The sequence below is a fragment of the Podarcis liolepis genome (assembly GCF_965112155.1).
Source record: "Podarcis liolepis genome assembly, chromosome: 4".
Lineage (NCBI taxonomy): Eukaryota > Metazoa > Chordata > Lepidosauria > Squamata > Lacertidae > Podarcis > Podarcis liolepis.
This window is the reverse complement of record NC_139558.1, coordinates 45,749,644-45,774,800: the sequence shown is the minus strand read 5'-3', so window position 1 is coordinate 45,774,800 and position 25,157 is coordinate 45,749,644. Positions and strand designations below refer to the sequence as shown.

Here is a 25,157-nt window from a genome sequence, read left to right as displayed (position 1 = left end):
TTATTTCTTTTCCAATGGGAAATAAATGTACTCTTTTCAATATATGCATTCTGTTTGCTTACTTATAAGATTGAATGAAAGAAGCCACCATTAATTTTCATTAAGGGGTCAATAATGCCAAGTGCTCTGGAACTAATTCAGTGGAATAAGAGGTCACATTTTGATGTTTGTTGTGAAGAAAGTAGGGAGAAATCAATGGCAGGAGTAATGAAATGTTAACATCCATCTAACTCTCTAGACAGCATTATGCACAGGCTATAGAGAATATCAATTGCTTGTAAAAAGGTCTGATTGAATATCCTACTCTGTACCATATGTAATGCTAGTGATTCAATGCTGAATTCAGCTATTTGCTAACATTTTTTTCACTTTACTCCTTTTTACCTTTCAGACACAGCTGTAAAAACAACAGTATGCCAACTTAAGGCAGTGCTGATGTCTGGCTATATGCAAGACAAAGCACAGACCCTTTGCAGATATGATCTCTGTATGTGGAGATGTGGAGTAAAGTGAAAAGGTCTCCTGCCTCTGACATTACATGTCTTGCTGCCCTTCCCTGCCCCCACAATATTCACATCTTAACTGCAGAAAGCTGCAAAGGGGAAACCTACTCATTTGGGATGCACTTGCATAAGTTCCCAAACAATTAAATATCCCACATGTAGATGTCCCCATTGCAAATATGTGAGTTTTGGGGGCAGGGTGGGCAGGATACATGAGGAAGCCAGGAGCTATAATCACAGTTACCCGTCATGTGTTTAGTTCTAAGAAGATAAGAATCCTGCTGGATCAGGCCAGGGGCCCATCTAGTCTACCATTTTGTTCTCACAGTAGCAAACCACATGTCAATGGGATGTCATTATGCAGAGCTTTGCGACTCGGATTCAGAGGCATACTGTCTTCTGCAGTGGAAGTAGCCATTTATAGTTTCCCTCCCTGTTTAATTACAGATATTGGTAAGAGAGCTCAACTGCCCATTCAACACTGGCAAGAACTTTGAGTACAGCTGAGAACATAGCAAGACCCTAATCACAAACCTGTGCTCAATCAGGAGCTGCTATCTGAATATAATTCTGGCTGTGAAAGGTAATAGAAATAAAAATGTTCCTATTGAAACTGATGGAAAGCCCCCTATCACTGTCCCCTCCTCTTCTCTTTCTGTTCCTGAAATATGTCTGCTATCAACTAGTTGTCAAGACTGGGAGAATTCTGATACCGTGAAAACACACTCACTGATGGGCTCCTGAAAAGAAAGTCAGAAGATACGTAATAATTTTATATTACAACAGTAGGAATTTTTTTTACTAGTGAATGATATTATCTAGTTTTCTTTAGATGGGATAAGGAAGAAAGATATATTTCAATGAAAATATGTGGTCATTAATGCAAGTTTAATATGAGCAATGGTGCACTGAGTTGACATGGGCCATCCTCACTTGCATATTGAAATCTGCTTCTCTGTGATGCAATTCCATGCTACTAGGGAACATGGGTGAATTAAGTGGCTACATAAATGTTCCATTATTCTGGAACCATCTATTTCATATACAGGTTACTGAAAGTGAGAATGTAGGCGAAGCTGAGCTGAAGGAAAACTGATTCATGACCTGAATTCTGCAGTCACTATCATAGATACCGATCAGGCTTGAGGATTATCAAACTGTGACTCTCATTTAGAATTGCCACTAAAGCTCTTGTTATCTAGCACTTAATCTAGCAAATATCTACTGATTGTTATTTCACTGTTATAAGAAGATGGAATATACACATTAGCTCCAGTGCAATGAAAACTCACAGAGAATGGCAAGTGGATATGTTTAAGAAATACCTACAAAAATATAACAATGACATAACATCTATGGCGTTTGAATGACCCTTGTGTAAATTAAATACTACTCAGCAAGGCAAAATGGTACGATATGTTATAAGAAAGTACTAGAAACTATAGTAAGAGTAAGGTAAGAAGTACATTCAGTGTCGTAAATGTAACTTACATCGGGAAATGACGGGAAGTCTGTTTTCATATAATTTAGTTTATTGAATTTTTATTTTGGTTTATTTTTGTTTAGTTAAAATTATAAAAAATAGCATGTACAAATACAAGTTTAAATCAATATTTAATGGTATAATTATTTAAGGCTGTACATGTACCTAAGATTGTGTATGGATGTCAATTAATAAAAAAATTAATTAAAAGAATGAATAACAAAAAACAAAAAATTGAGAAAGGCAAGTGTTGCTATAGATATTTTCAAGGCTTGCCTAGTCATTTGTCAATTTTACAATAGGTGAACCACCAACCTGAATCAGATACTATGGTTGCACCTACATCCTGCTAATGATAGCTGAATCCAAATCACAATGGATGGCAAATAAAAGGAATTGTCTTTTGGATAATTTTCAATAGTAACAAAAAGCAGTAGAGCCCCAAGAAAGTTTTCCAATTATTGACCTATGTCTGTTTTCTGGAATTTTAGATTACTTACTGAAATGTGGACTCAATCCAAGTTCATAATGTGCAATTTAGAAGCTCTGCTGTACAATGAGCAACTCCATAAATATATTTCCAACCTGGACTTCTCGTAGGCCAAGCATACCGTATTTTTCGCCCTATAGGACGCACCTTTTCCCCTCCAAAAATGAAGGGAAATGTGTGTGCATCCTATGGGGCGAATGGAGGCTTTCGCTGAAGCCTGGAGAGTGAGAGGGGTCGGTGCGCACTGACCCCTCTCGCTCTCCAGGCTTCAGGAAGCTCTGCGCAACCCTCGGGAGACCGGCTCCGAGGGTTGCTCAGAGCTGCCTGCAGTCCCCGGCTCAGCGCAGCTCTGCGCGGCCATCGGGAGCGGGGCGCGAAGCCCTGCCCCGCTCCCCGTGCAGAGCTGCCTGCAGTCCTGGAATCAGCGCAGCTCTGCGTGGCCACCGGGAGCCGGGGGCGAAGTCCCACCCCGCTACCGATGGCCGTGCAGAGCTGCCTGCAGTCCTGGGATCAGCACATCTCTGAGCGGCCACCGGGAGCGGGGCGCGAAGTCCCGCCCCGCTCCGGATGGCGGCGCAGAGCTGCCAGCAGTCCTGGGATCAGCGCAGCTCTGCGCGGCCATCAGGAGCGGGGAGCGAAGTCCCGCCCCGCTCCGGATGGCGGCGCAGAGCTGCCTGCTGTCCCGGGATCAGCGCAGCTCTGCGCGGCCATCAGGAGCGGGGAGCGAAGTCCCGCCCCACTCCGGATGGCGGCGCAGAGCTGCCAGCAGTCCCGGGATCAGCGCAGCTCTGCGCGGCCACCGGGAGCGGGGAGCGATGTCCCGCCCCGCTCCGGATGGCGGCGCAGAGCTGCCTGCCGTCCCGGGATCAGCGCACTTCTCCCCATCGCTAGCCCCACAAGCTCGGGGGGCAGTGGGGAGGCAGAGCGTGCCTTCCCACTGTTCCCCCACCTGGTTCTTCCAGCCCCGCACCTGGGGGGGAAATAAAATTTTTTTTCTTTATTTCGCCCCCAAAAAACTAGGTGCGCCCTATGGGCTGGAGCGTCCTATGAGGCGCAAAATACGGTATGTTTTTTTAAAATGTAGTGGAATGGTTTGCCTTACTCTGACTCTAGGTTTTTTGATGAGAGCATATGGCTGATTTCTGACTTTTTGCAGGCTAAGGATCAAACAGACAGAGAGTTAAGCTCTAGCAAAGTCTTAGATACATTGTCAGCTTATGCCTCTTCTTTGAATAGAACTTCAATTAATTTTCAAAAGCATGTAAAGAAGCACAGCTAAAATCTTCTATCAATGTATCTTGCAAATGAAGATGTGATTGATTTGTTGCTTGCACTTTGGCTCTGAGTATAGATTATGCCATTTGAAAGATTTGCTTTTTGTCAGAGGAACATGCTTTAGTGATAAACATACTAGCCTCTCTCCTTCTATGCGTAGGAAGATAAACAGCACCTGCTATTGAGCATATAGAATGCTGAAAACATTTACCAAGCCTCCTGAACTGGCAAGGAGATTAAAGATAAGAAACTGATTTCTGAAATCTCTGTCTTGCTTTAATAGGTATTTATTCCAAATGCTGTCAGTATTGTAGTGTGCCACCCCAATCTCCAAGTGGCGCAAGATTCCAGGAATTCCAGGAGCTTAATACACTCTTAACTGGGAAGAGATCCCTTCAAGTCTTCCTGGCTTACTTTTTAGTAGACATGCATTCGATTGCACTGTTAGTTGCCTACTAAGGCTTCTCAGTACAATTCTAACAGCACAATCTATGCATGTTTACTCAGAAGTAATTAACCTCACTATATCTTATTCCCCAATAAGTGTGTATAAGATTGCAGGCTAAATGTACTTTTAATTGAAGATTTCCATTGGCTGCCATGTGGGAGTGGCAGAAACATATATTAAGTGCACTAGGGAACAGAGCAGACTTTATCGCTTGCTGTCTTCTTATGAATTCATTATGCCTTAATGTTTAGAAGTCTCAATCACATAAATTATTAAATTCCAGCATTTCTGTGATGTTTTTAATACAAACTTATTAAAAATGAATTATACAAATAGTTTGATGTTACATTAGACCCTGCAGTATAATAGGGTGACATAAAATAAGCAACAAATTAAGCACAAGAAGCCCAACACACCATCATTTTCAAGTACAATAACAAAAGACCTGTATCGTTTAGTCTTTTGCTGACTTTCAGTTGTCAGCTCAGCTCTGAAATTGACATAGACACCAAATGCAATGCTATTTAATTAGTTGGACCCAAACTGAATGATCTATTATTAATGATAGACGTTTGCTTAGTTTTACTCTAAAAACTTCAGAAATACTTATTAGTTGATCAGCTTATATGAAAAACAAATTACACTCTTCAACACTTAGAGCAAAAATCTCTCTGTGCATTGCCACAAATTCTTAGAAGTCAGTCTGAGTTTGAGAGTCAAACTTTTGTTTTTCTCTGTTATGAGTTGAAATTTTTAATAAAGTAGACATTAAGAAAGAATAAGTCAACTGGTTAGGAAAAAGTTAAACATTTCTGTAAGCTTTAGTGTTCTGCAACCATTTAAGTAACGAGGTATTAAATGCATCTTCTGTTCCGATATTTATATGTCCAAGTCAAAATTTACCTACAGAATCTTTCTAAGGCATAGGGAATAAACAATGGCAAAATTGTTTATTTTCTACCTTTCTATATCTGCACAGATAATCTATTACAAACTATCCCATTGAAAGAAAATCCTGCTTGCTTATTTGATTTAAACACTGCACCTTCCTCTAAGAAGCCCAGGTGGGCAAAAATCTAGCAAAAGCACAGTGCCATAGACTGAGGAGTTTGTATAGATGAACATGGAACTATTATTTAAATCTAAGACAAGAAAAGACTAGGCAGAAGGTCCTAGGTTCAGTCCAAGAACCTTCAGTCAAAGCATCCCAGATAGCAGGGTGGGAAAGGACATAAGCTATAGATCAGGCATAGGCATACCTGGCCCTCCAGATGTTTTGGGACTGCAACTCCCATGATCCCGAGCTAACAGGACCAGTGGTCAGGGATGATGGGAGTTGTAGTCCCAAAACATCTGGAGGGCCAAGTTTGCCTATGCCTGCTATATATCTTAGAGACTTGCTGCCGCTCAACAAAGGGTATACAGGGATAGATGACCTACCAATCTGACTCTGCACATCCAGCGTGAAACAATATGCACCTATGAGGCTTACCAAAAACAACAACAGTGTTACGATTATTCAAGTTCAAGAAAGTTGAACGTGTTGCTTTTTTACTTGGTGAAGTAATAATCTGTGTTGATAATTCTCATAAGATTAACTACAGAGGGTAACTGTGGGGCACTCTGGTAAAGTTTCAGGACAGCTAGTTAATGGAAATACAGAATCAAGTCGTTTGTGATGTTTAGGAAATCAAAATGAATGAGGTGAAAATTCCGTGTTTACAAACTTATCTCTTTATGCACAACAATGGAAAATTAACGCAGGTTAAAAGGAAAAGCATTGGAATAAGTCAGAAGCTGAGGTTTTTCTACTCCTGAAAAACCTACAAAACAGAGACGTTGCAGCATGGGCACAGAAGGATGAAATGCATATATTAAATGGACTCGGTAACTTATATCAATAAAATAAATAAATGAGTGCAATAAATATTGGTGGCATAATATTTGGTAATGATTATGTGATTTTTTTTAGCCTTCCCCTATTAGGTTTAACATGAAATGTTAAAGTGTTAATGAGCAAATCCAGTTTTTAAATGCATTTCAAATAATAAAAGCAGCAGAAAAGAAACCTATATATGTAATAGTGATAGTTATAGATCCAGCTGGCAGAGCATTTGCTAATGGGGTTTCATCTTGAGCAAGAAGAGTAGCACTTTGGTCCATATGAAATTCATTTTGAAGTGTTGAAAACAGCTGACGCAGGGAAAAGCTGTATTGCAGTGATTTTATGGATAGACCAGATAATCTTATCTATAGCTAATGTTACTATTCCAAACATGGATTTTTTTTCTTTATTGGTTTTTTTCCACAGACATCAATAGATTCTTCTTTAATTATTGGTGATGTTATAGTTTTGTATTAGATTCTTTTCATGACAGAAATGCCTCATTTAATACTGATATCATGTGGTCTCAAAACGAAGAGTGAGATCCAATGTCACGATAGCAGATGCAGTGGATTATTATTATTATTATTAATTATATTGTTTATACTCTACCCACTCTGAGCTGCTTCCAGCAAAATATAAAATAATAATAAAATGTCAGATATTAAAATCTTCCCTGAACACGACTACCTTCAGAGTGGAATTTCTCATCCTATCCTCTCCCTGCAGTGTCCATCTACTCCAACCCTCTGAAGCAGATGGATCCTGCTCGCTGTCCTGGCTTCGTTTTTAGCCTCGGGGCTGGGGGTCCGGGAGTGAAGGCGATGTTGAGCAAGCTCGCCATCGCTCCCGGAGCTTGCCGGGCTGGGGGTGGGGGAAACCCAAGCTTCCCCCAACCCCAGCCCCCAGAAAGGGTCTGGGAGCGACAGCGAGGTTGAGCAACCTCGCCATCGCTCCTGGAGCTTGCAGAGCTTGCTGTCTGCAAGCCTTGGGAGCCCGGTGGGAAGTCGTGCCAGGCTCCCAAAGGCTTGCGGAGACCTGCCCGAAGCCCGGGGTGCGCCCCGCTGCGCTCCCTGGGTTTTGGGCTGCAGGCTTTGGGAAGCTTATGTGAGGTCTCTAGGACCTTGCCAGAGCCCTCACACCTCTTTCGTGAAACAGGTATTTACTATGCTTTGGGAAGGAGCACTCTGTACAAAGCAGGCATAGGCAAACTCGGCCCTCCAGATGTTTTGGGGCTACAACTCCCATCAGTGGTCAGGGATGATGGGAACTGTGGTCTCAAAACATCTGGAGGGCCGAGTTTGCCTATGCCTGGTACAGAGGAAGTAGTCATGCTGCCCTAAATCTGCCTTTGTCAGAGTGATTCAGGGTTGGAGCATCAGACAGGAAAGAGGCAGGCATTGGGTGGTAAAATTTGAGTGATGTAAGGTGGTTCTGGAATTAAGGAAGACATAGGCATAATTCCTTCTCCCCTTCATTGCCAGTTAGAGCTCTCTGCTAGGAGCTCAAAGTGTTCTTTAGATGAAAGGACTGTTTCTACCCACAATTTGTTTGACAGAATTGTTACAACATTAACATTTTTTCTGCATACCATATTTTTCGCACCATAGGGCGCACCGGACCATAGGGCGCACCTAGTTCTGGGAGGCGGAAAACAAGAAAAAATTATTCTGAACCCCAGAAGCCAGATCAGCAAGAGTGATCTGGCTTCTGGGATACCGTGTGGCTGTTCTGCCTTCTGGGGTAACCGCGCCAAGCCTCTTCAGGGCAGCGGGATGAAGGCTCCCCCTGCCCAAAGAGGCTGCGCAGATCTAAAGCAGAAGCCAGGACAGACGCGTCGCTGAAGGGGCACTGTGCCTTCTCTCTCTCTGTGCAGCGCCCCTCCTTCACAGGACAGGTGCTGCGCAGAGAGGGAGAGGGCGCAGCGCCCCTTCAGCGAAGCTGGAGAAGGAACAGAAGGAGACCCTTCTGTTCCTCCTCCGGCTTCGCATGACAGGCGTGTCGCTCAAGGGGCGCTGCGCCTTCTCTCTCTCTCTGCGCAGCGCCTCTCCTTCACAGGAGAGGGAGAAGGCGCAGCGCCCTTCAGCGAAGCTGGGGAAGGAACAGAAGGAGACCCTTCTGTTCCTCCTCCGGCTTCCAGGACAGGCGCGTTGCCGCGAAGCCAAGGAGCCTGCATTCGCTCCATAGGACGCACACACATTTCCCCTTCATTTTTGGAGGGGGGAAAGTGCGTCCTATAGAGCGAAAAATACGGTACTTGAATTAGATTCAACTAAGCCCCCATGTACAAGGTTAATCATGAACAGTAGAACTTACATATATCTTAAATTTAGCAAATGCCTGACATATTGTGTATTTTTGCTAGTGCTAATACCTTCAAAACCAGCATAATTTAGACATTACTGGAGTGAAAATTATAGCAAAGAGATATAAAGTGTGATTAGATGCTGTTTGTACTTTATTGATTCCCCCCCTAATCCATTTCCCTCAATTTCTAAACTGTTAGATCTATTAAATGAATGTTCACCTCTATCAAGAGTCTTAATAAATTGGAACAAGTCAGTAATCAAGCCTAACAACCATAAGGGGAATGAACCTGTAGTACAAGGTTGACTGTTCCAGGTGAATATTAATTTTTATTAAGTACCTAAGGTTAATCATAACTGTCAGTTTGTCAGGAATAATCACTGCTAAATTGAATTCTGTGGTAAAAGAAATTCAATCATATTTAAGCCAATGTCAAATAACAAAACCAAACAACAACAACGACAATAATTAGTAGCAGTAGTAGTAGTTTTCACTTTGGATCCAGATACCATTGCCATTTTTATTTCACATATTTATATCTTATGATGTATATCTCTAATAAGCTGAAATACTACAGTTTTGAAATATACCACATATTTGTGGGGTATTTCAAGAAAATTGGAAACTGCATATCGTAAACTGCAGAGTATATGTATATGATTAATCTTGGTGTGGGGCAGCTAATATCATTCACATCTCAACAGTAGCAGTCCATGAGCAGCATTCCAGAAGCAGTGGTAAGGGCAATGCATAGCAAGGTTGGGAAAGCTCTGGTCTGGTACCAATAGTGTCCCATAGGTTTACATGCACCAGTGGGGCAGCAATACTGCCAACCTGCAGCTTCCTTAACCCTTGCATCCTCCTTGCCCCATCCCATCCCCATGCATGCAGAATTACTGGGAGCGCTCCCGTTTCTTCACATGCCGTTGCTAAATTTCAGCATCTTATGGGGAACAATATACAAGTGTTTATAGAGTGGGGGAACTGTTTATTCTTACTGGCTAGTGCATAATTGTACAATGTTTTGTCCATTTACATGTGTGTTATCTCTTGTTGACTAAATCATTACTATGTACCGTATTTTTCGCCCTATAGGACACACTTTTTCCCTACAAAAATGAAGGGGAAATCTGGGTGCGTCCTATGGGGTGAATGCAGGCTTTTGCTGAAGCTTGGAGAGCGAGAGGGGTCGGTGCGCACCGACCCCTCTCGCTCTCCAGGCTTCAGGAAGACATCCGCAGCCTAGGCAGCCCTGTGGGAGGTCCCGCAGGGATGTCTAGGCTGCGGATAGCAGCCTGCCGCCCAGCGCGAAGGGCGCCCTGAAGCAGAGCGCCCCCCGTGCCGGGCAGACATCCGCAGCATGGGGAGCCTTGCAGGAGTTCCCCGCAGGGCTCCCCACGCTGCGGATAGCAGCCTGCCGCCCAGCGCCGGGGGCGCCCTGAAGCAGAGCGCCCCCCGCGCCAGGCAGACATCCGCAGCGTGGGGAGCCTTGCAGGAGTTCCCCGCAAGGCTCCCCACACTGCGGATAGCAGCCTCGCGCCGGGCAGACATCCGCAGCGTGGGGAGCCCTGCAGGAGTTCCCCACAGGGCTCCCCACTCTGCAGATAGCAGCCTGCCGCCCGGCGGGCGGGGCGCCCTGATGCAGAGCGCCCCTCGCGCCGGGCAGATATCGGCCAGCCCCACAAGCTCAGGGGACAGCAGGGAGGCGCAGCGCTGCCATCCGGCTGTTCCTCAACCTGGTTCTGTTTCCCCGACCTGCTTTTTTGGGGGGGAATAAAGGAAATTCCCCCCTTTATTTCCCCCCCAAAAAACCAGGTGCGTCCTATGGGACGGAGCATCCTATGAGACGAAAAATACGGTACTTAATACAGTGGTGCCTCGCAAGACGAAAAGAATTCGTTCCGCTAGTCTTTTCGTCTTGCGATGTTTTTCATCTTGTGAAGCACGGTCCGTCGCAACTGCGCCTCTTCAAGCAGCTTTAAAAAAAAAGCGCAAGACGTATTCGTCTTGCGAAGCAAGCCCATAGGGAAATTCATCTAGCGAAGCAACGCAAAACCGAAAAACCCTTTCGTCTAGCGAGTTTTTCGTCTTGTAAGGCATTCGTCTTGCGGGGCACCACTGTAATGTTGAAAGAATGGACTGGTCAGAGCGTATGTACTTTGAAAGCACGATGAGAAATTTCTTCTGCAGACATCAATTGCAGAAAATACATTTACACTATTTCCTAACTAATGTTTTAACACCAGGTGCTTCTATCAAGCCCTCTGGATACTACAAATTTTAGATTCTGTTAACCAGGAAGTGTTGAAAAAATGACTTTTCTAGGTCACTGAAAATAAATGCTGGTTCAACAATTACCGTATTTTTCGTCTCATAGGACGCTCCGTCCCATAGGACGCACCTAGTTTTTTTGGGGGGAAATAAAGGAAATTTCCCCCCTTTATTCCCCCCCCAAAGCAGGTCGGGGAAACAGAACCAGGTCGAGGAACAGCGGGATGGCGGCGCTGCGCCTCCCTGCTGTCCCCCGAGCTTGTGGGGCTGGATGATGTCTGCCCGGTGCGAGGGGCGCTCTGCATCAGGGCGCCCCGCCTGCTGGGCGGCAGGCTGCTATCCGCAGCATGGGGAGCCCAGCGGGGAACTCCTGCAAGGCTCCCCACGCTGCGGATGTCTGCCTGGCGCGGGGGGCGCTCTGCTTCAGGGCGCCCTTCACGCTGGGCGGGAGGCTGCTATCCGCAGCGTGGGGAGCCTTGCGGGGAACTCCTGCAGGGCTCCAGCACGCTGCAGATGTCTGTCCGGCGCGGGGGGCGCTCTGCTTCAGGGCGCCCCTCGCGCTGGGCGGCAGGCTGCTATCCGCAGCCTAGACATCCCTGCCGGACCTCCCGTAGGGCTGCCTAGGCTGCGGATGTGTTCCCAAAGCGCTGGGCACTCTGCCTTCAGGGCGCCCAACGCTCTGGGAAGCAGGCTGCTATCCGCAGCCTAGACATCCCTGCAGGACCTCCCGCAGGGCTGCCTAGGCTGCGGATGTCTTCCTGAAGCCTAGAGAGCGAGAGGGGTCGGTGCGCACCGACCCCTCTCGCTCTCCAAGCTTCAGCAAAAGCCTGCATTCGCCCCATTGGACGCACCCAGATTTCCCCTTCATTTTTGGAGGGGAAAAAGTGCGTCCTATAGGGCGAAAAATACGGTAGGTTGAAGATCTGTTACAATGTCATCCCCAGAAAGTAGAATTAAACTGATCTAGATTTAGATGGATCTGTTTAGGACACACTCCTGAGACACTGATAGAAGTACACATGTGTGGTTTAAAGTGTTTCTTAAATTTCTTGACCTGATCTGCAATGGTATTGCTGTAGAATAGTAACATTTTAGTAACTCCCCCCACCCCACCCGTATTTTAATATAGCACTTATATTGTAATTTGAAACATTCATAGTTGAATGTAAGCCCCACTGAACAAGAGGACATATATAGAAATATTCCTGGTCAGGAAAAGGTCAGATTCCTGGTCAAACAACAGTGCTGAATTACATATGCATAGGCATATTTTCTTCTGACTATGGCCCCCTCTAGACATCCTTTCTATTGAGAATTCCTGATTATTTGTGTTCATGATTCTATCAAGGTAGTCATACGTGATCTTGCTTTCAAGACTACTTGTTCCTGCAAAAGTTTTGGAATCGTCTTACTGCTTCATTTCTTGTCAGTGCATATCCTGTAATTTTCTGCTGAAATTCTGTAACTGCAAATTTTCTGGGGGATTTCTTCTTCTCCCACCTTTGTTGCATCATAGCCATTCTGGACAGCAATAAGGTGATAGTAGCATTGGGGAAACATTACAGAACAACTAATAATAAATGCACCACCAATGCACTGTTAGTGTGCCAATAATATGTTGCAGAATACACCTGCAATAAAACATCAGTCTGGAGAGGCCCAATGACTTGTCTGCATCATTTACACATCCTGATTCCCTCAGTTGTTCCCTTTAGCATGTTTTACTCTAACTGTTTTATAGGCTTACCTATTATATACGAAGGATTGGAATCAGCAAGTCTTCTTTTTGCTGTTCTTTGGTGATCTTGTGCTTTGACTGCGTTCTTCCTTTTTGTTGCCTTTATTTTAACTTTGTTTCAAATTAAAATTCCATGGTTTTTTTTTATATATATAAAAAAGGATATATGGAGAGGCTTGCTTGCTTACCTCCATCTAGTTCTTCAGCACCAAAATGATTCCTGTAGAATAGCATAATCTCAATCTTGTAGCACTTGTAGATAGTCACTAAACAAACAAGTAGCAGCAGAATAGCACCAAGCCCGCCAGCAAGCTCAACTGTATACATCAGCTCTGCAAAGAATTATAAAACTTAATAACCACCACATTCTGAACTAAAGGCAGCCATTTATTATCATGTTGTGGGGGCAGAAAATGCTGTCAACAGTTCAAAAATACATGATATTTAGATATTCTGTCTGTAAAAAGAGCATGTGTTTTACTAGTTTGTTGTCACAGGTATAACACCATTTTTTACAGAAGGCAACAACCATGGTTATCTTTTTGTTGTACACAACAGTTGTGTGATATGCACAACTGTTTACATATGCGGTTGCATTGCTCAAGGAGTTTTTGTCAGTCATGTAGGATGAAGCTAAATATATACTTTCCCTCCCAAAATTTAAATATGTGAAGATAAATTATTTCATGTCTTCCAGTGTCTCATGGATCGGTTGTGTTTTAATATCTCTGACACCATTCCCTGTTGATATGTAATTCATCTTTCCTTCTCAACTCTCCATAAACAGGTTTGCCTTTTCTCTCTCTCTCTTAGATGTTGCAAATCACCCCAATTTGTCATTTCTGACATTCAGAGCTGGAACGTGACCACTTTCTTGTGTTATGTTGTACCACTGGAGATTGCATGATGGATTGAGATCACTGTCATGTAGGTTAGTTTTCAAGGATGAAAAAAAAAGCCACACAACTCAAGAAAATGTAATCATACTGTCTGTCAACAGTAATCTCCTTGGTAATATCACTTATCGGATAATAACTGCAAGTGTTAAAGTCATCATTGCCCATTGCCCTCACAATTACCAAGCAGTTGCATACGGGCGACCATACTATTATTCCTGCTGCTGTTAAGACAGGAAATGAGGGGTGGTAAAATGAAGAGAAACATCGCTAAATGTCATAAGGCTGTTGTATTGTTTCACAAGCTGTATTGAAATTAGAGATGAAGAATAGTCTGTCATTCTAAAAAAAAATAAAAAATTGAAATACATTATTGCTTGTAATATTTCTATCATTCAGCCTAGAAAAATGGCTGTGGCTCAACATAAAAAAAAGCTTTAAAATACTGTTTGACAGATGAAAAGGGAAAAGAGAATGCAGAATTAAAGGACTGTGTTGTGCATGCACTACAGATTAGTGATTTTTGCAGAAAACAACAACTATTATATTTATCTATATCCTGCCTCTCCCTCAAGGAGCTTAAGGTGCCCTTCATGGTATGCTCCATATTTCATCATCACAACCCTGTGAGGAAGGCAACTGTGAAGCTAAGTACTTACCCACAATATATTGGGCTGCAACATTCTGTTATACATATCTAGGGTCTGACCTAGAAGTTCATGGTGTGACCATGAATAAGTGAAGTGAGCCTGAGTTCCATTATCAGAGGGGATGTGTACCTACTATTATACCCAGTGATGGCATGATGACTATTCACTATTTATCAGTTAGATTTAAAACAAAACAAAACTCAAGAGCCTGGATCATCAAGAGTACGCTAGTCCATGAAAACGTATTATATTATAAATGTGGTAGTCTTTACGGTGTCACAAGACTCCTTGTTGTTTGTGATAGAACCAACTGACACAACTGCCCCTTGGAAATTTTTGACAGGGAATTTTAACCCATTGTCACGTGTGCTATATTGTCGTGGTTTTTGTTTAGTATTTGCTGCTATAACAATTCAATATCATATATTTCAATTATAGAAATACAAAAGCTAGAGGGGGAGAAAACATAAGCAATAATAGTTCTTTCCACTGCCTAGGTATGTTTATGCTTTTATTACTGAGATGCATGCAACTGCTATAAAAGCCTCAGTGTTCTCTAGAAGACAATAAAATGTAATTAAATATTATTTTTGCTTTTTTTAAAAAATGATTTATTTAACACACCGTTCTCTTAAGAATGGTAATGTAACCTCCTTTATGTTCTACAGTTTTAAGATCAGGAGTGTTGGTTCCACGTATTTGGAATATTTCTTATCTATAGGGAAAAGATGTTTGTTTTCCTCAAATAAATAAACCCACAACAGTTTCATTAGAATAGTAATAAAATGGCTTAGAAAATAAATGGAAATGGAAATTGTACAGCACTGGCTTACTACATTCCTGTTTATCTTTTTCTGCCACATGTGATGCAGCTGTTCAGTGGTAACCAGAAGATGGGGATTTAATGTGCCAGGTTGCTAGGTGCAAAATACACCATTTTTATTCCTGCTGTAATGATGATGCATTAAGGCAAGGGAAAAATACTAGTATAGAGAAACTAGACTAGAATTATTACAAGATCAAACAAAAAAAAATCATGTTTTTTTTTAAACAAAAAAATTATTGTGTATGTTACTGAATGCTTATGCTACAGAAGACATCTCATATGGGACCATAGGATGTCTCATTTGAAGAACACTTTCATGAACTTTTAACAGTTAAAACTATAAAAAAAACCCCACATCACATATTTGCTTCAGTTCTGATGAAAGTACACTTAGGTCCCACTGAAATCAGCAGGATGTAAATTTGCTTAATTTTACTCTATATTGCACTAGATTGCAATCTCTCCACTTCTCACAGATTGCTTGCCAAGCCAGAATCAATCTGGAGAAACTGAGAGTTTCCTCTATTGACCTTACTAATTGCACCAAATGCTTTTCTTTCCAGAAGCAATGTAACATCCCATGCTCCTACATTACTTCTAGCATGGCATGTGTCCAACACAAAATCCACTTGTTGGTACATGTATCCAATCCAAAACGGTCCCGTGACTCTCACTTCCCAAAAATATTTGGAACTTACCTGATTAAATCAGTACAGTTGGAAGGCTGTGGTCACATGACTTTACAGATATGTAGCTTGACATATCCAGTACAGTGGTACCTCAGATTAAGTACTTAATTCGTTCTGGAGGTCCTTTCTTAACCTGAAACTGTTCTTAACCTGAAGCACCACTTTAGCTAATGGGACCTCCTGCTGCCGCGCCGCCGGAGCACGATTTAAATTCTCATCATGAAGCAAAGTTCTTAACCCAAGGTACTATTTCTGGGTTAGTGGAGTCTGTAACCTGAAGCGTATGTAACCTGAGGTACCACTGTATTGTCAATGAACTCTTGCCTTATGCTACATTTTGCCTTATTGTTACAGGGCTGCTACATTTTGCATTACAGTAATACCTTGGAAGTCAAACAGAAGCCGTTCTGGAAGTCCGTTCGACTTCCAAAACATTCAAAAACCAAACCACGGCTTCTGATTGGCTGCAGGAAGGTCCTGTAGCCAATCGGAAGCCGCGGAAGCCCCGTTGGACATTTGGGTTCCAAAAGAACGTTCACAAACCAGAACAATCACTTCTGGGTTTGCAGCGTTTGGGAGCCAAAACATCCGAGTTCCAGGGCATTCAGGATCCAAGATACGACTGTATTGTTACAGGGCTGCAGCAGCTGCAAGTATTATACTTTATTTGAAAGTCCTGGAAGTGAGATATATATATATATATATAAAAAATAATAATTTCCCACTTCAAGGGGAAGGAGGGAAGAAAGAAACAAGAAGTGCACACCATTTCATATCTGTTTAGACTTTGTGTTATGACATTAAATTACAGGCCTTGCCCTGTTTAAGGACTGAGAGAGCTCTGAAAACTGCAGAGGAAAATTACCAGGCATTTCCTTGGGGAAATGGCATTCTGTTAAACACAACAAATGAATGAGTGCTGAAGAGTTACATTTGAGGGCAAAGCAATCATTAGTTACAGGCAATTAACAATAGTCTTGCGGTAGCACAAGCCTGGATCTACTCTAATGGAAAAGTCCATTGATTGCTTTTCAGTTGTAGATTTTTTAAAGAAATAAATTGCTTCAATTTGAAACAAGATTTGCTACAAGCTTTCTGACCAATTGCTACACTTGTTTTCTTATCAAGATAGTTTGACCACAGAACCCAGTGAAAGAAACAGCTAATTAAAATAAAGTACCGCTATTCTCTAGACATATTGAATGATATCATGGGTAATAAATGCATTCATTTTACACTAATCCTACCGTAATTATCAGATGTACTTCTGGGATATCTTTGATCTGCACCTGGTTTTAATTTTTGATAAACTTCTCAGTAGTGTCACAGAGGTAATTTACTTATCATTAACTGCACTTGCACAGAGAAGTAAACAAATGGAAGAGTGCTCTCAGAAGCTTCCACCCACTGCTGATTGAGTTTTTGAGAGTCTTTATATCCCCTACTTATCACATGCAAAGATGCTTTTGTATTAAACACTAGGCTGCAAAAATATGACTAAAGTTCCCAAGTATGTAATTATCTGTCTTCCCTCACACACACCACTTAAAATTGTATCTATTTTACAGAGTTACCCTGGTCCCTAAACTACAGTTCCCTGCAGCCATTGGGATCATTTGCATAGCTCTATCTAAATAGTGATTGGGTTAAAAACAGAGAAACACATTTTTTAAATTTTCATGCAGTTTGCTCAGACTTTGCCTTCCTTCATTAAACATGCAAATTTTGACGTGAAAGTGGAAATCCAGTTCTAGCAATCTAGAAACTCATCTCAGTTCCAGTCATGAGTATTTTGAACACAGTGATGGTGAGAAGAACAAGCATGGGAGTTGTTCTCAAGAAAATAACAATACTACAAAGCCTGAGGGCTTTCAGCCAAGCACTACTTTATATTGCACTGCAGCCGCTCCATGATTGCCTCACTGTTTCAGAAGCTGCAGTGCTGAACGGTGGTTGGCTGTCCTGATGAGCTGCTATAGGGACAGTCTCAAATCCCAACCTCAAAATGGTCTGCTGAAAACACCAGTCACCAACCAAGCTTCAAATTACAAGAAAGGAGATTCTGACTAAACAGCAGGAAAAATTTTCTAAGTAGGAGCTGTTTGACGGTGGAATGGATTCACTCGGATGGTGGTGGACTCTCCTTCCATGGAGGTTTTGAAGCAGAGCAGTGGCCGTCTGTTATGGATGCTTTAGTCGGGATTCCTGCATTGCAGGCTCCCAGTACGTTTCCAGGCACAACTCAAAGTGTTGGTGCTGACCTTTAAAGTCCTAAACAGGCTTAGCGTATACCTGAAGGAGCGTCTCCACCCCCATCGTTCTGCCTGGACACTGAGGTCCAGTGCCGAGGGCCCTCTGGCGGTTCAAGAAGCCAAGTTACAGGGAACCAGGCAGAGGGCCTTCTCGGTAGTGGCACCCGCCCTGTGGACTGCCCTCCCACCAGATGTCAAAGAGAAAAACTACCAAACTCTTAGAAGACATCTGAAGGCAGCCCTGTTTAGGGAAGCTTTTAATGTTTGATGCACTGTTGTATTTTAATATTTTGTTGGAAGCCGCCCAGAGTGGCTGGGGAAACCCAGCCAGATAGGCGGGGTATAAATAAATTATTATTATTATTATTATTATTATTATTATTATTATTATTATTAGGGGGTGGACTAGACGACATTTGGGGTCCATTCCAACTCTACAGTTCTATGATTGTGTTTTGTCTCAATTCTCATCTGGAAAATGGAGTAGAATTATCTCTATTAACCAGCATTAACTATGAATAATTTGGAAAAGGAATTTGTTTTTCTAAAAACACATGGTATCATGTATAAACCACTTTGAGGTCATTTTCTACAATCGAGTAGTATATACATTTTGTGAAATAAATAAAGCTTTGTAGTCTAAAGTTTTAAGGCAGTAGACTGTTGTTTCTATTACGATATTCTAATTGCTCATAACATTAGGAACAATTAATAGATGTTGACACATAAAGTATGTTACCACTACATCATGTGTTTGTACCACCTTTAGAAAAATCAGGCATTTTGCAGAATTGTGCTCTAGATCTGGAATTTCTTAGATCTGCAGTTGCTGCTATAAAACAGCTGCTACTATAAAACAGTTGCTGCTTTTTGTCCACTCAAGTCCTATTCCTCACAATCACTTTGTGAAATATAAGGCATAATTGATTCCTAATGACTGAAGAAGCTCATGAGATCAGCAGTTTAAGCTGGCTGTAGCTCTGCACTTGCAAAACAGTCTGGTATTTTCATTCTAGTTATAGTTTTGCCAGTGATTTTATCAGTAGCAAAAGCCTTAAGGCCTATCCACTGGTTGAACTGCAAGTTCACAGGGCTGGCACCTGCTAGCCTTATCCCCAGCAAGCTTGCCAACCACCACTCACATGTTCACAGAGAAGACCTTAAGAAGGAGGGTCCATCATCACCATATGAATTCAAACATCTGAACAGGGCATCAAGACCACAGTATTTTTTGCAGATAAAAATTACTGTCTTTATAAAACAAGTATGCTGAATAATGTGAACCCCCCCAGTTATTGGTCTGAAGTATAAACTGAAAAAACATAGGGAGGAATTGAACATCAAGCTAAGGTGATCATTCTATCAGGTCAAACATTTTGGCATGACAGAGTACGGTAATTTCCCACTGTGGGCTGTCCTGGCCCCACAAGCCAGTTTTGGGTGGTGCAGTGTTTGTGCATGAAAGAGGGAGGGCATCATTGCGCAAAGGGAAGTCCCTGTGCAGGGCTAAAGGAAACCATTAGTTGAATCCCACTATAGCCTTGGTTCATAGATTTAGTAGTTTCATGTGATTTCCCCCCTTCCCTCAAAGAAGTGGGAGGTCACATGAATCACGTTTCTCTGTGTTTGGATGTTCAAATACAGCATTCGGTTCACACTCAAATTATCTCAAAATGGAGACAGGAATACACGTGCACATGTCATCCACCATGATACTTCAGTAGTGCCTGGGCTTCATGTATGAACCAAGGCTTAGTAAGTATGGGCAAAGCTATCTTCATGGTCCCGATGGTTGTTATATTGCCCTTAATCATTGCCTTTTTTAAAAAAAATATGATGGGGGATATATCTTATCTGGAATCTAAGGAAGCATTACAGCCTAGTAATTTAAGCTGAAAAATAAAACAGGAGTTTAACAAGCCTAGGAAAGTCTATTGTGAAGAACATTTAAATAAATTATTACTCTTACTATTGTCATTACTATTGTCCAATCACACAGTAAATGAGCGATCATTCTTTTTCTACCATAGTAAGGACAAATTTCCTTCCTGAGATATTGGTGTATTCTTTTATGCTCTTGAAAGCAAGTTACAGCACAATCCTATACACAAGCGACTTTTGAACACAGACTTTTGAGTAGATATGTATAAGTTTGTGTTGTCATGCAACAACAGAATTAAGGACACTTTCTTAGGAATGGAGTGAATGAGTGAAGCAAATTCCTACAAGTGCTAACTTAGGAAAACATTACAGAAGATTAAGCCATCTATCCCTGATCTTTATAGCTCACAAATTTTCAACCAGTGTGTCAGGACCTTCAGGTGGATTGCTACAAAGCTGTCACTGCCATGCTGGACACTTGCTAAAGCTACCCAGGCCAAAGGGACACTACACATGGTGCCTGAACTAGGAGGTGTTATTCTGATGAAAAATCCATTCTAACAATTTCTGGAAAGGCTGCAATAATGTGACAGGTGAAAGGTATAAGTCTCTTCCCAATAAGGTACATATTTCTTACATGTTCCAGATCCTATACAGTAGCTACACCTCTCTTGAGGGAGTTCTAAATAGAGCAGGAGCATTCTAGTCACTTTGAAGACTATTTCTATGGTTTTCTAGACTTCTTCAGGAATAGAACTATCCTAGAATGCTGAAATGTTAGTTCCTAATGCCTCAAGTGTCCCTGCTTCCATTTCCCTGATCCTTGCAGAAGTAGATTTTAGTGCGTGAAGACAAGGAATTTTAGCTGTTTCTGATCAGATCAGTTACGTGTGATGGAATGGCTGTGAATGTCTATAGGGAAGGCAATAATAGCAGGTAAAAGAAAGTGGGAAAAGGTGTGAGGAAAAAAGAACTTGAAATGTGTGAGAAGGTGGAAGGTGTCAGCAGAGCAGAAAAGGCAACAGGGAAGCAGTTTGTGATAAAAAGAATTGTGAAATAAAGATAGACAAGCAAATGGCAACAGAGAAAGGATTCAGAAAGTGCAAGGAAGAGGCAAAAAGAAGGAAGAAAGCAAGCGTCCATTGCTTAGCAGGATTTGCTGCTTGGCAGGGAAAGAAATCCTGCTTCCTCTGAATGCACCAGGGAGTTCCTTCAAGAGAGTTCTCTTGCACACCTGAACAGGGTGCTAAGCCTCATCTGTCTGTCTGTCTCACTTACACACACACACACACACAGAGAGAGAGAGAGAGAGAGAGAGAGAGAGAGAGAGACCAGCTGAGTGGTTGGTAGAGGAGAAACCAAGTTATCTTTTGCAAGCAAAAGCAGCAAAGAAAGAAAGAAAGAAAGAAAGAAAGAAAGAAAGAAAGAAAGAAAGAAAGATCTTTTATGTGACACAAACTGAATATAGCATGACTTAATAACTTTGTCATATTTTCTAAGCTTAGCTCGAAGATAAGAATAAGCCATTTTATTTTATTTAACAAAATGTATAGTCTGTTTGATTACAAAACCTCTTAAGAGGTTTTGATAGATTCTGGAGTAAGAATCTTCATCTGTATCTGAATCACTGTTGGGACCAAAGCTGAGGAGGAGTGGGGGAACATTTATCCAGAAATTTCACCCCAAAAATAATAAACTGAAACAGATCCACAGGGACAAAATTTTTGGTGATCCATTAAAGTTTGGACACATGGGACCATTAAGACTAATTGACGCTAAGTTGTTTGTTTCTAGTTTTACAAATGGCAGAGTGAGCTTTAGAACATCCATTATATATTTGCTATTGGTCTTCAACTTCATATCTGGATTTTTACCAAAGTGACAGGTTTTTTTAAATAGAGAGATTTAGACAAAGAAACGGCTTTCAGGTACTGGATAGCCCTGGGCAAAATATTACAACTTCACTAGTAGCATGAGAGGGTTGCTTAATGGATTAGCTAAGATGTTCTTATAAGAGCATTTTATATAAAAATGAACCAGTGTACTATGAAAAGTAGAAGATACATGGGAGCCTACTGTTGGATCCTATGGACATAAATTCAGAAGGTCCACTCAGTATAGTGTGACTTATTCCATTGCCAATAAGTATACTATTTAACAGATGACTGGTGTTTTCCTCAAATTATATCTATATAAATAGATAAGTACCGTATTTTGCGCCCCATAAGACGCTCCGGCCCATAAGACGCACCTAGTTTTTTGGGGGGGAAATAAAGAAAAAAATTTTTATTCCCCCCCCCCCCAGGTGCGGGGCTGGAAGAACCAGGTCGGGGAACAGTGGGAAGGCACGCTCTGCCTCCCTGCTGTCCCCCGAGCTTGTGGGGCTGGCGATGGGGAGGGCAGCTCTATGCCGCCATCCCGAGCGGGGCGGGACTTAGCGCCCCGCTCGGGATGGCGGCGTAGACCTGCCTGCCGTCCCGCGACAGCAGGCAGCTCTGTGCCGCCATCCCGAGCGGGGCGGGACTTAGCGCCCCGCTCGGGATGGCGGCGTAGACCTGCCTGCCGTCCCGCGACGGCAGGCAGCTCTGTGCCGCCATCCCGAGCGGGGCGGGACTTAGCGCCCCGCTCGGGATGGCGGCGCAGAGCTGCGCTGGTCCCAGGACCGCACGCAGCTCTGCACGGCCACCGGGAGCGGGGCGGAGCTTCGCCCCCGGCTCCCGGTGGCCGGGCAGAGCTGCACTGGTCCCGCGACGGCAGGCAGCTCTGCGCGGCCACCGGGAGCGGGGCGGAGCTTCTCCCCCGGCTCCCGGTGGCCGGGCAGAGCTGCGCTGGTCCCAGGACCGCAGGCAGCTCTGCGCGGCCACCGGGAGCGGGGCGGAGCTTCTCCCCCGGCTCCCGGTGGCCGGGCAGAGCTGCGCTGGTCCCAGGACCGCACGCAGCTCTGCAGGGCCACCGGGAGCGGGGCGGAGCTTCTCCCCCGGCTCCCGGTGGCCGGGCAGAGCTGCGCTGGTCCCAGGACCGCACGCAGCTCTGCAGGGCCACCGGGAGCGGGGCGGAGCTTCTCCCCCGGCTCCCGGTGGCTGGGCAGAGCTGCGCTGGTCCCGCGACGGCAGGCAGCTCTGCGCGGCCACCGGGAGCGGGGCGGAGCTTCTCCCCCGGCTCCCGGTGGCCGCGCAGAGCTGCGCTGGTCCCGGGATTGCAGGCAGCTCTGCGCAACCCTCGAGCCGGTCTCCCGAGGGTTGCGCAGAGCTTCCTGAAGCCTGGAGAGCGAGAGGGGTCGGTACGCACCGACCCCCCTCGCTCTCCAGGCTTCAGCGAAAGCCTGCATTCGCCCCATAAGACGCAGGCACATTTCCCCTTCATTTTTGGAGGGGAAAAAGTGCGTCTTATGGGGCGAAAAATACGGTATGCCTAGATAGATAGATAAAAGGTAAAGGGACCCCTGGTCAAGTCGTGGCCGACTCTGGGGTTGCGGCGCTCATCTCGCTTTATTGGCCGAGGGAGCTGGCATACAGCTTCCGGGTCATGTGGCCAGCATGACTAAGCCACTTCTGGCGAACCAGAGCAGAGCACAGAAATGCTGTTTACCTTCCTACCGGAGCGGTATACCTATTTATCTACTTGCACTTTGACGTGCTTTCGAACTGCTAGGCCAACTGCTAGGAGCAGGGACCGAGCAACGGGAGCTCACCCTGTCGCGGGGATTTGAACCACCAACCTTCTGATCGGCAAGTCCTAGGCTCTGTGGTTTAACCCACAGCGCCACCCGTGTCCCTAGATAGATAGATAGATAGATAGATAAGCATAATTACTCCAGAAATAAGGGCAGTTAGAGACAACTTCCAGAGGCCTAGGAGCATATAACTTGTTTTGACTAGACCTATACTTAAAGACTGAAACCTTATTATAAAAAAGTGGTCCTGTTGTTGAGCAACTTTGATGATGGGAAGAACAAAATGGTGGAAGGAGACGATGGATGCCAAGAAACTGTCATTTGCTACAAAGAAACAGAAAACAGCAGCATATTTGTTCAGCTGGCATCATAATCATGGTAAAATATCGGGATAGTGTTAGAAGAAGCTTTTATCAAGGATCTGGATGGAAAAAGCAGGTTAAGAACATGAATTGAGGGAGAACATTTGAATTTTGTGCATGCACCACATTGCTAGTTTCAGTTGAAGAAGGAAGTCAAAGGTTGGGAATTGCCATGAAGTGTTTAACACCATATATTGAAAGGAGAGGCACAGGGCATGCAAAAAGTTAAGGGTGAGTAATCCAAGTTGAGGAAGGCATTAATGAGTAGTAACAAACAGCCATGAGATAAACCTTGTACAAAACAACAAAATAAGATGCTAAACAACTTTGTGAAAGGCCCCCTACATCTTTGTCAGCTTAGAAGTTTTATATGCATAAAAAACCCAAGTTTTTTAAAAAATGGAAGACGTAATTAGACAATTAGAGGCTACTTTGTAATAATGTTGCCGTGTAATTAAATAAGACTGCAGGAGGTTGGCTCCATGATGAGTGAAAGCCTCATATTTCAGCAGTGTGCCACTGAATGAGTATGTCCCTTCTCCATTTATTATTATGTTAGATTGCATTATTAAGAGCTTTTATATTTAAACACTATGAGCCTTCCTACCGGCTTGCATTTAAATCTCATGAAAGTATAAAGCTGCAGGACAGCACAACCCCGTCCATAAATACATTTATAGAGAGCTTGTTATTAGTTTCAGTACCTGCTGGTGTTTGATGTGCAATGCTCCAGTACAATTTGTGCAGGTTGTAACGACAAAGAATCGTTCACAACAATGAAATTAGTGAATGGAATCAACATTTCCCCTGTCCAATCATTTCACAAAATATTTGCAGCCTTTGGTATGTGCAACACTGCTTTAACTCAGCAACCCTTAACACTAGGAAAGAGACTGAAAAACCCCTAGAATTGACAGACACATAAAACAAGTGTGTTTGTAGAAGGATTATTGTGACTTCTTCAAATTGACATCTTACCTTGCTAACCTTTTAGATTTCTTTGCAAGTGTCAACAAATATTTACACACAGATAGTCTGATGGATAATGGCAATTTGGATTTTCACAAAGTCCTTCCAAAGGCCTTTTTAAAAAAGGCTTCTAAGTGAACCTAGAAATTGTTGTATACAACAGCTGGCCTTATTATGGATCAGCAGCTGGTTAAAAAATAGGAAGCAGGTGAAAGAAAGAAGGGGACTGTGCTTATTGGCCTGTGTGCGGCTGGCTGGATGAGAAGTTGGGTGGACTTGGTTGGGAAAAGGGAGCAAAGCTCTCCAGTGAACCTGGCTGGCACTCGGTTCAGGACAAACATAAGGAAATTAGTTCTTCATTCAGTGTATGTCTACTATACAGGATTAATTGCTGTAAGATGTCCACTTGCTTAGACAGTTGAAAAGAGAGAGAGAAATACATAGAAGATAAAGCAGTATGCCTATGCCCTTGCAATAAATAGTAGGGATTTCCCTTGCTTGGGTGTCTAGCCCAGGGGTTGGTAAACTTTTCCGCCAGTGGGCTGGATAGCCTGTGCGC

The 25,157-nt window shown here is 43.3% G+C and overlaps 2 protein-coding genes across 9 annotated transcripts in view; one reads left to right on the top strand and one right to left on the bottom strand.

The window, feature by feature from the left end:
* The window catches only part of IL1RAPL1 (interleukin 1 receptor accessory protein like 1), a 657,222-nt gene that overhangs the window by 8,270 nt on the left and 623,795 nt on the right, over positions 1-25,157 (bottom strand). For 3 of the 4 annotated variants that reach the window (XM_083498265.1, XM_083498266.1, XM_083498267.1), the window contains one exon: positions 12,589-12,732. The exons of the other annotated variant lie outside the window; for it this stretch is intronic. In XM_083498265.1, the coding sequence (XP_083354391.1) occupies positions 12,589-12,732 (144 nt within the window). The remainder of the gene's footprint in view (positions 1-12,588; positions 12,733-25,157) is intronic. 4 annotated transcript variants of the gene reach the window in all.
* LOC310704623 (craniofacial development protein 2-like) overlaps positions 1-25,157 on the top strand; it is a 574,437-nt gene that overhangs the window by 85,909 nt on the left and 463,371 nt on the right. For 2 of the 5 annotated variants that reach the window (XR_014524926.1, XR_014524927.1), the window contains 4 exons: positions 951-1,086; positions 3,912-4,034; positions 8,591-8,706; positions 13,214-13,666. The exons of 2 other annotated variants lie outside the window; for them this stretch is intronic. The gene's annotated coding sequence lies outside the window, so the exon portion shown is untranslated. Of the gene's footprint in view, positions 1-950; positions 1,087-3,911; positions 4,035-8,590; positions 8,707-13,213; positions 13,667-25,157 lie in introns of those variants that run through there. One more of the 5 variants, XR_014524928.1, reaches the window with a different exon arrangement.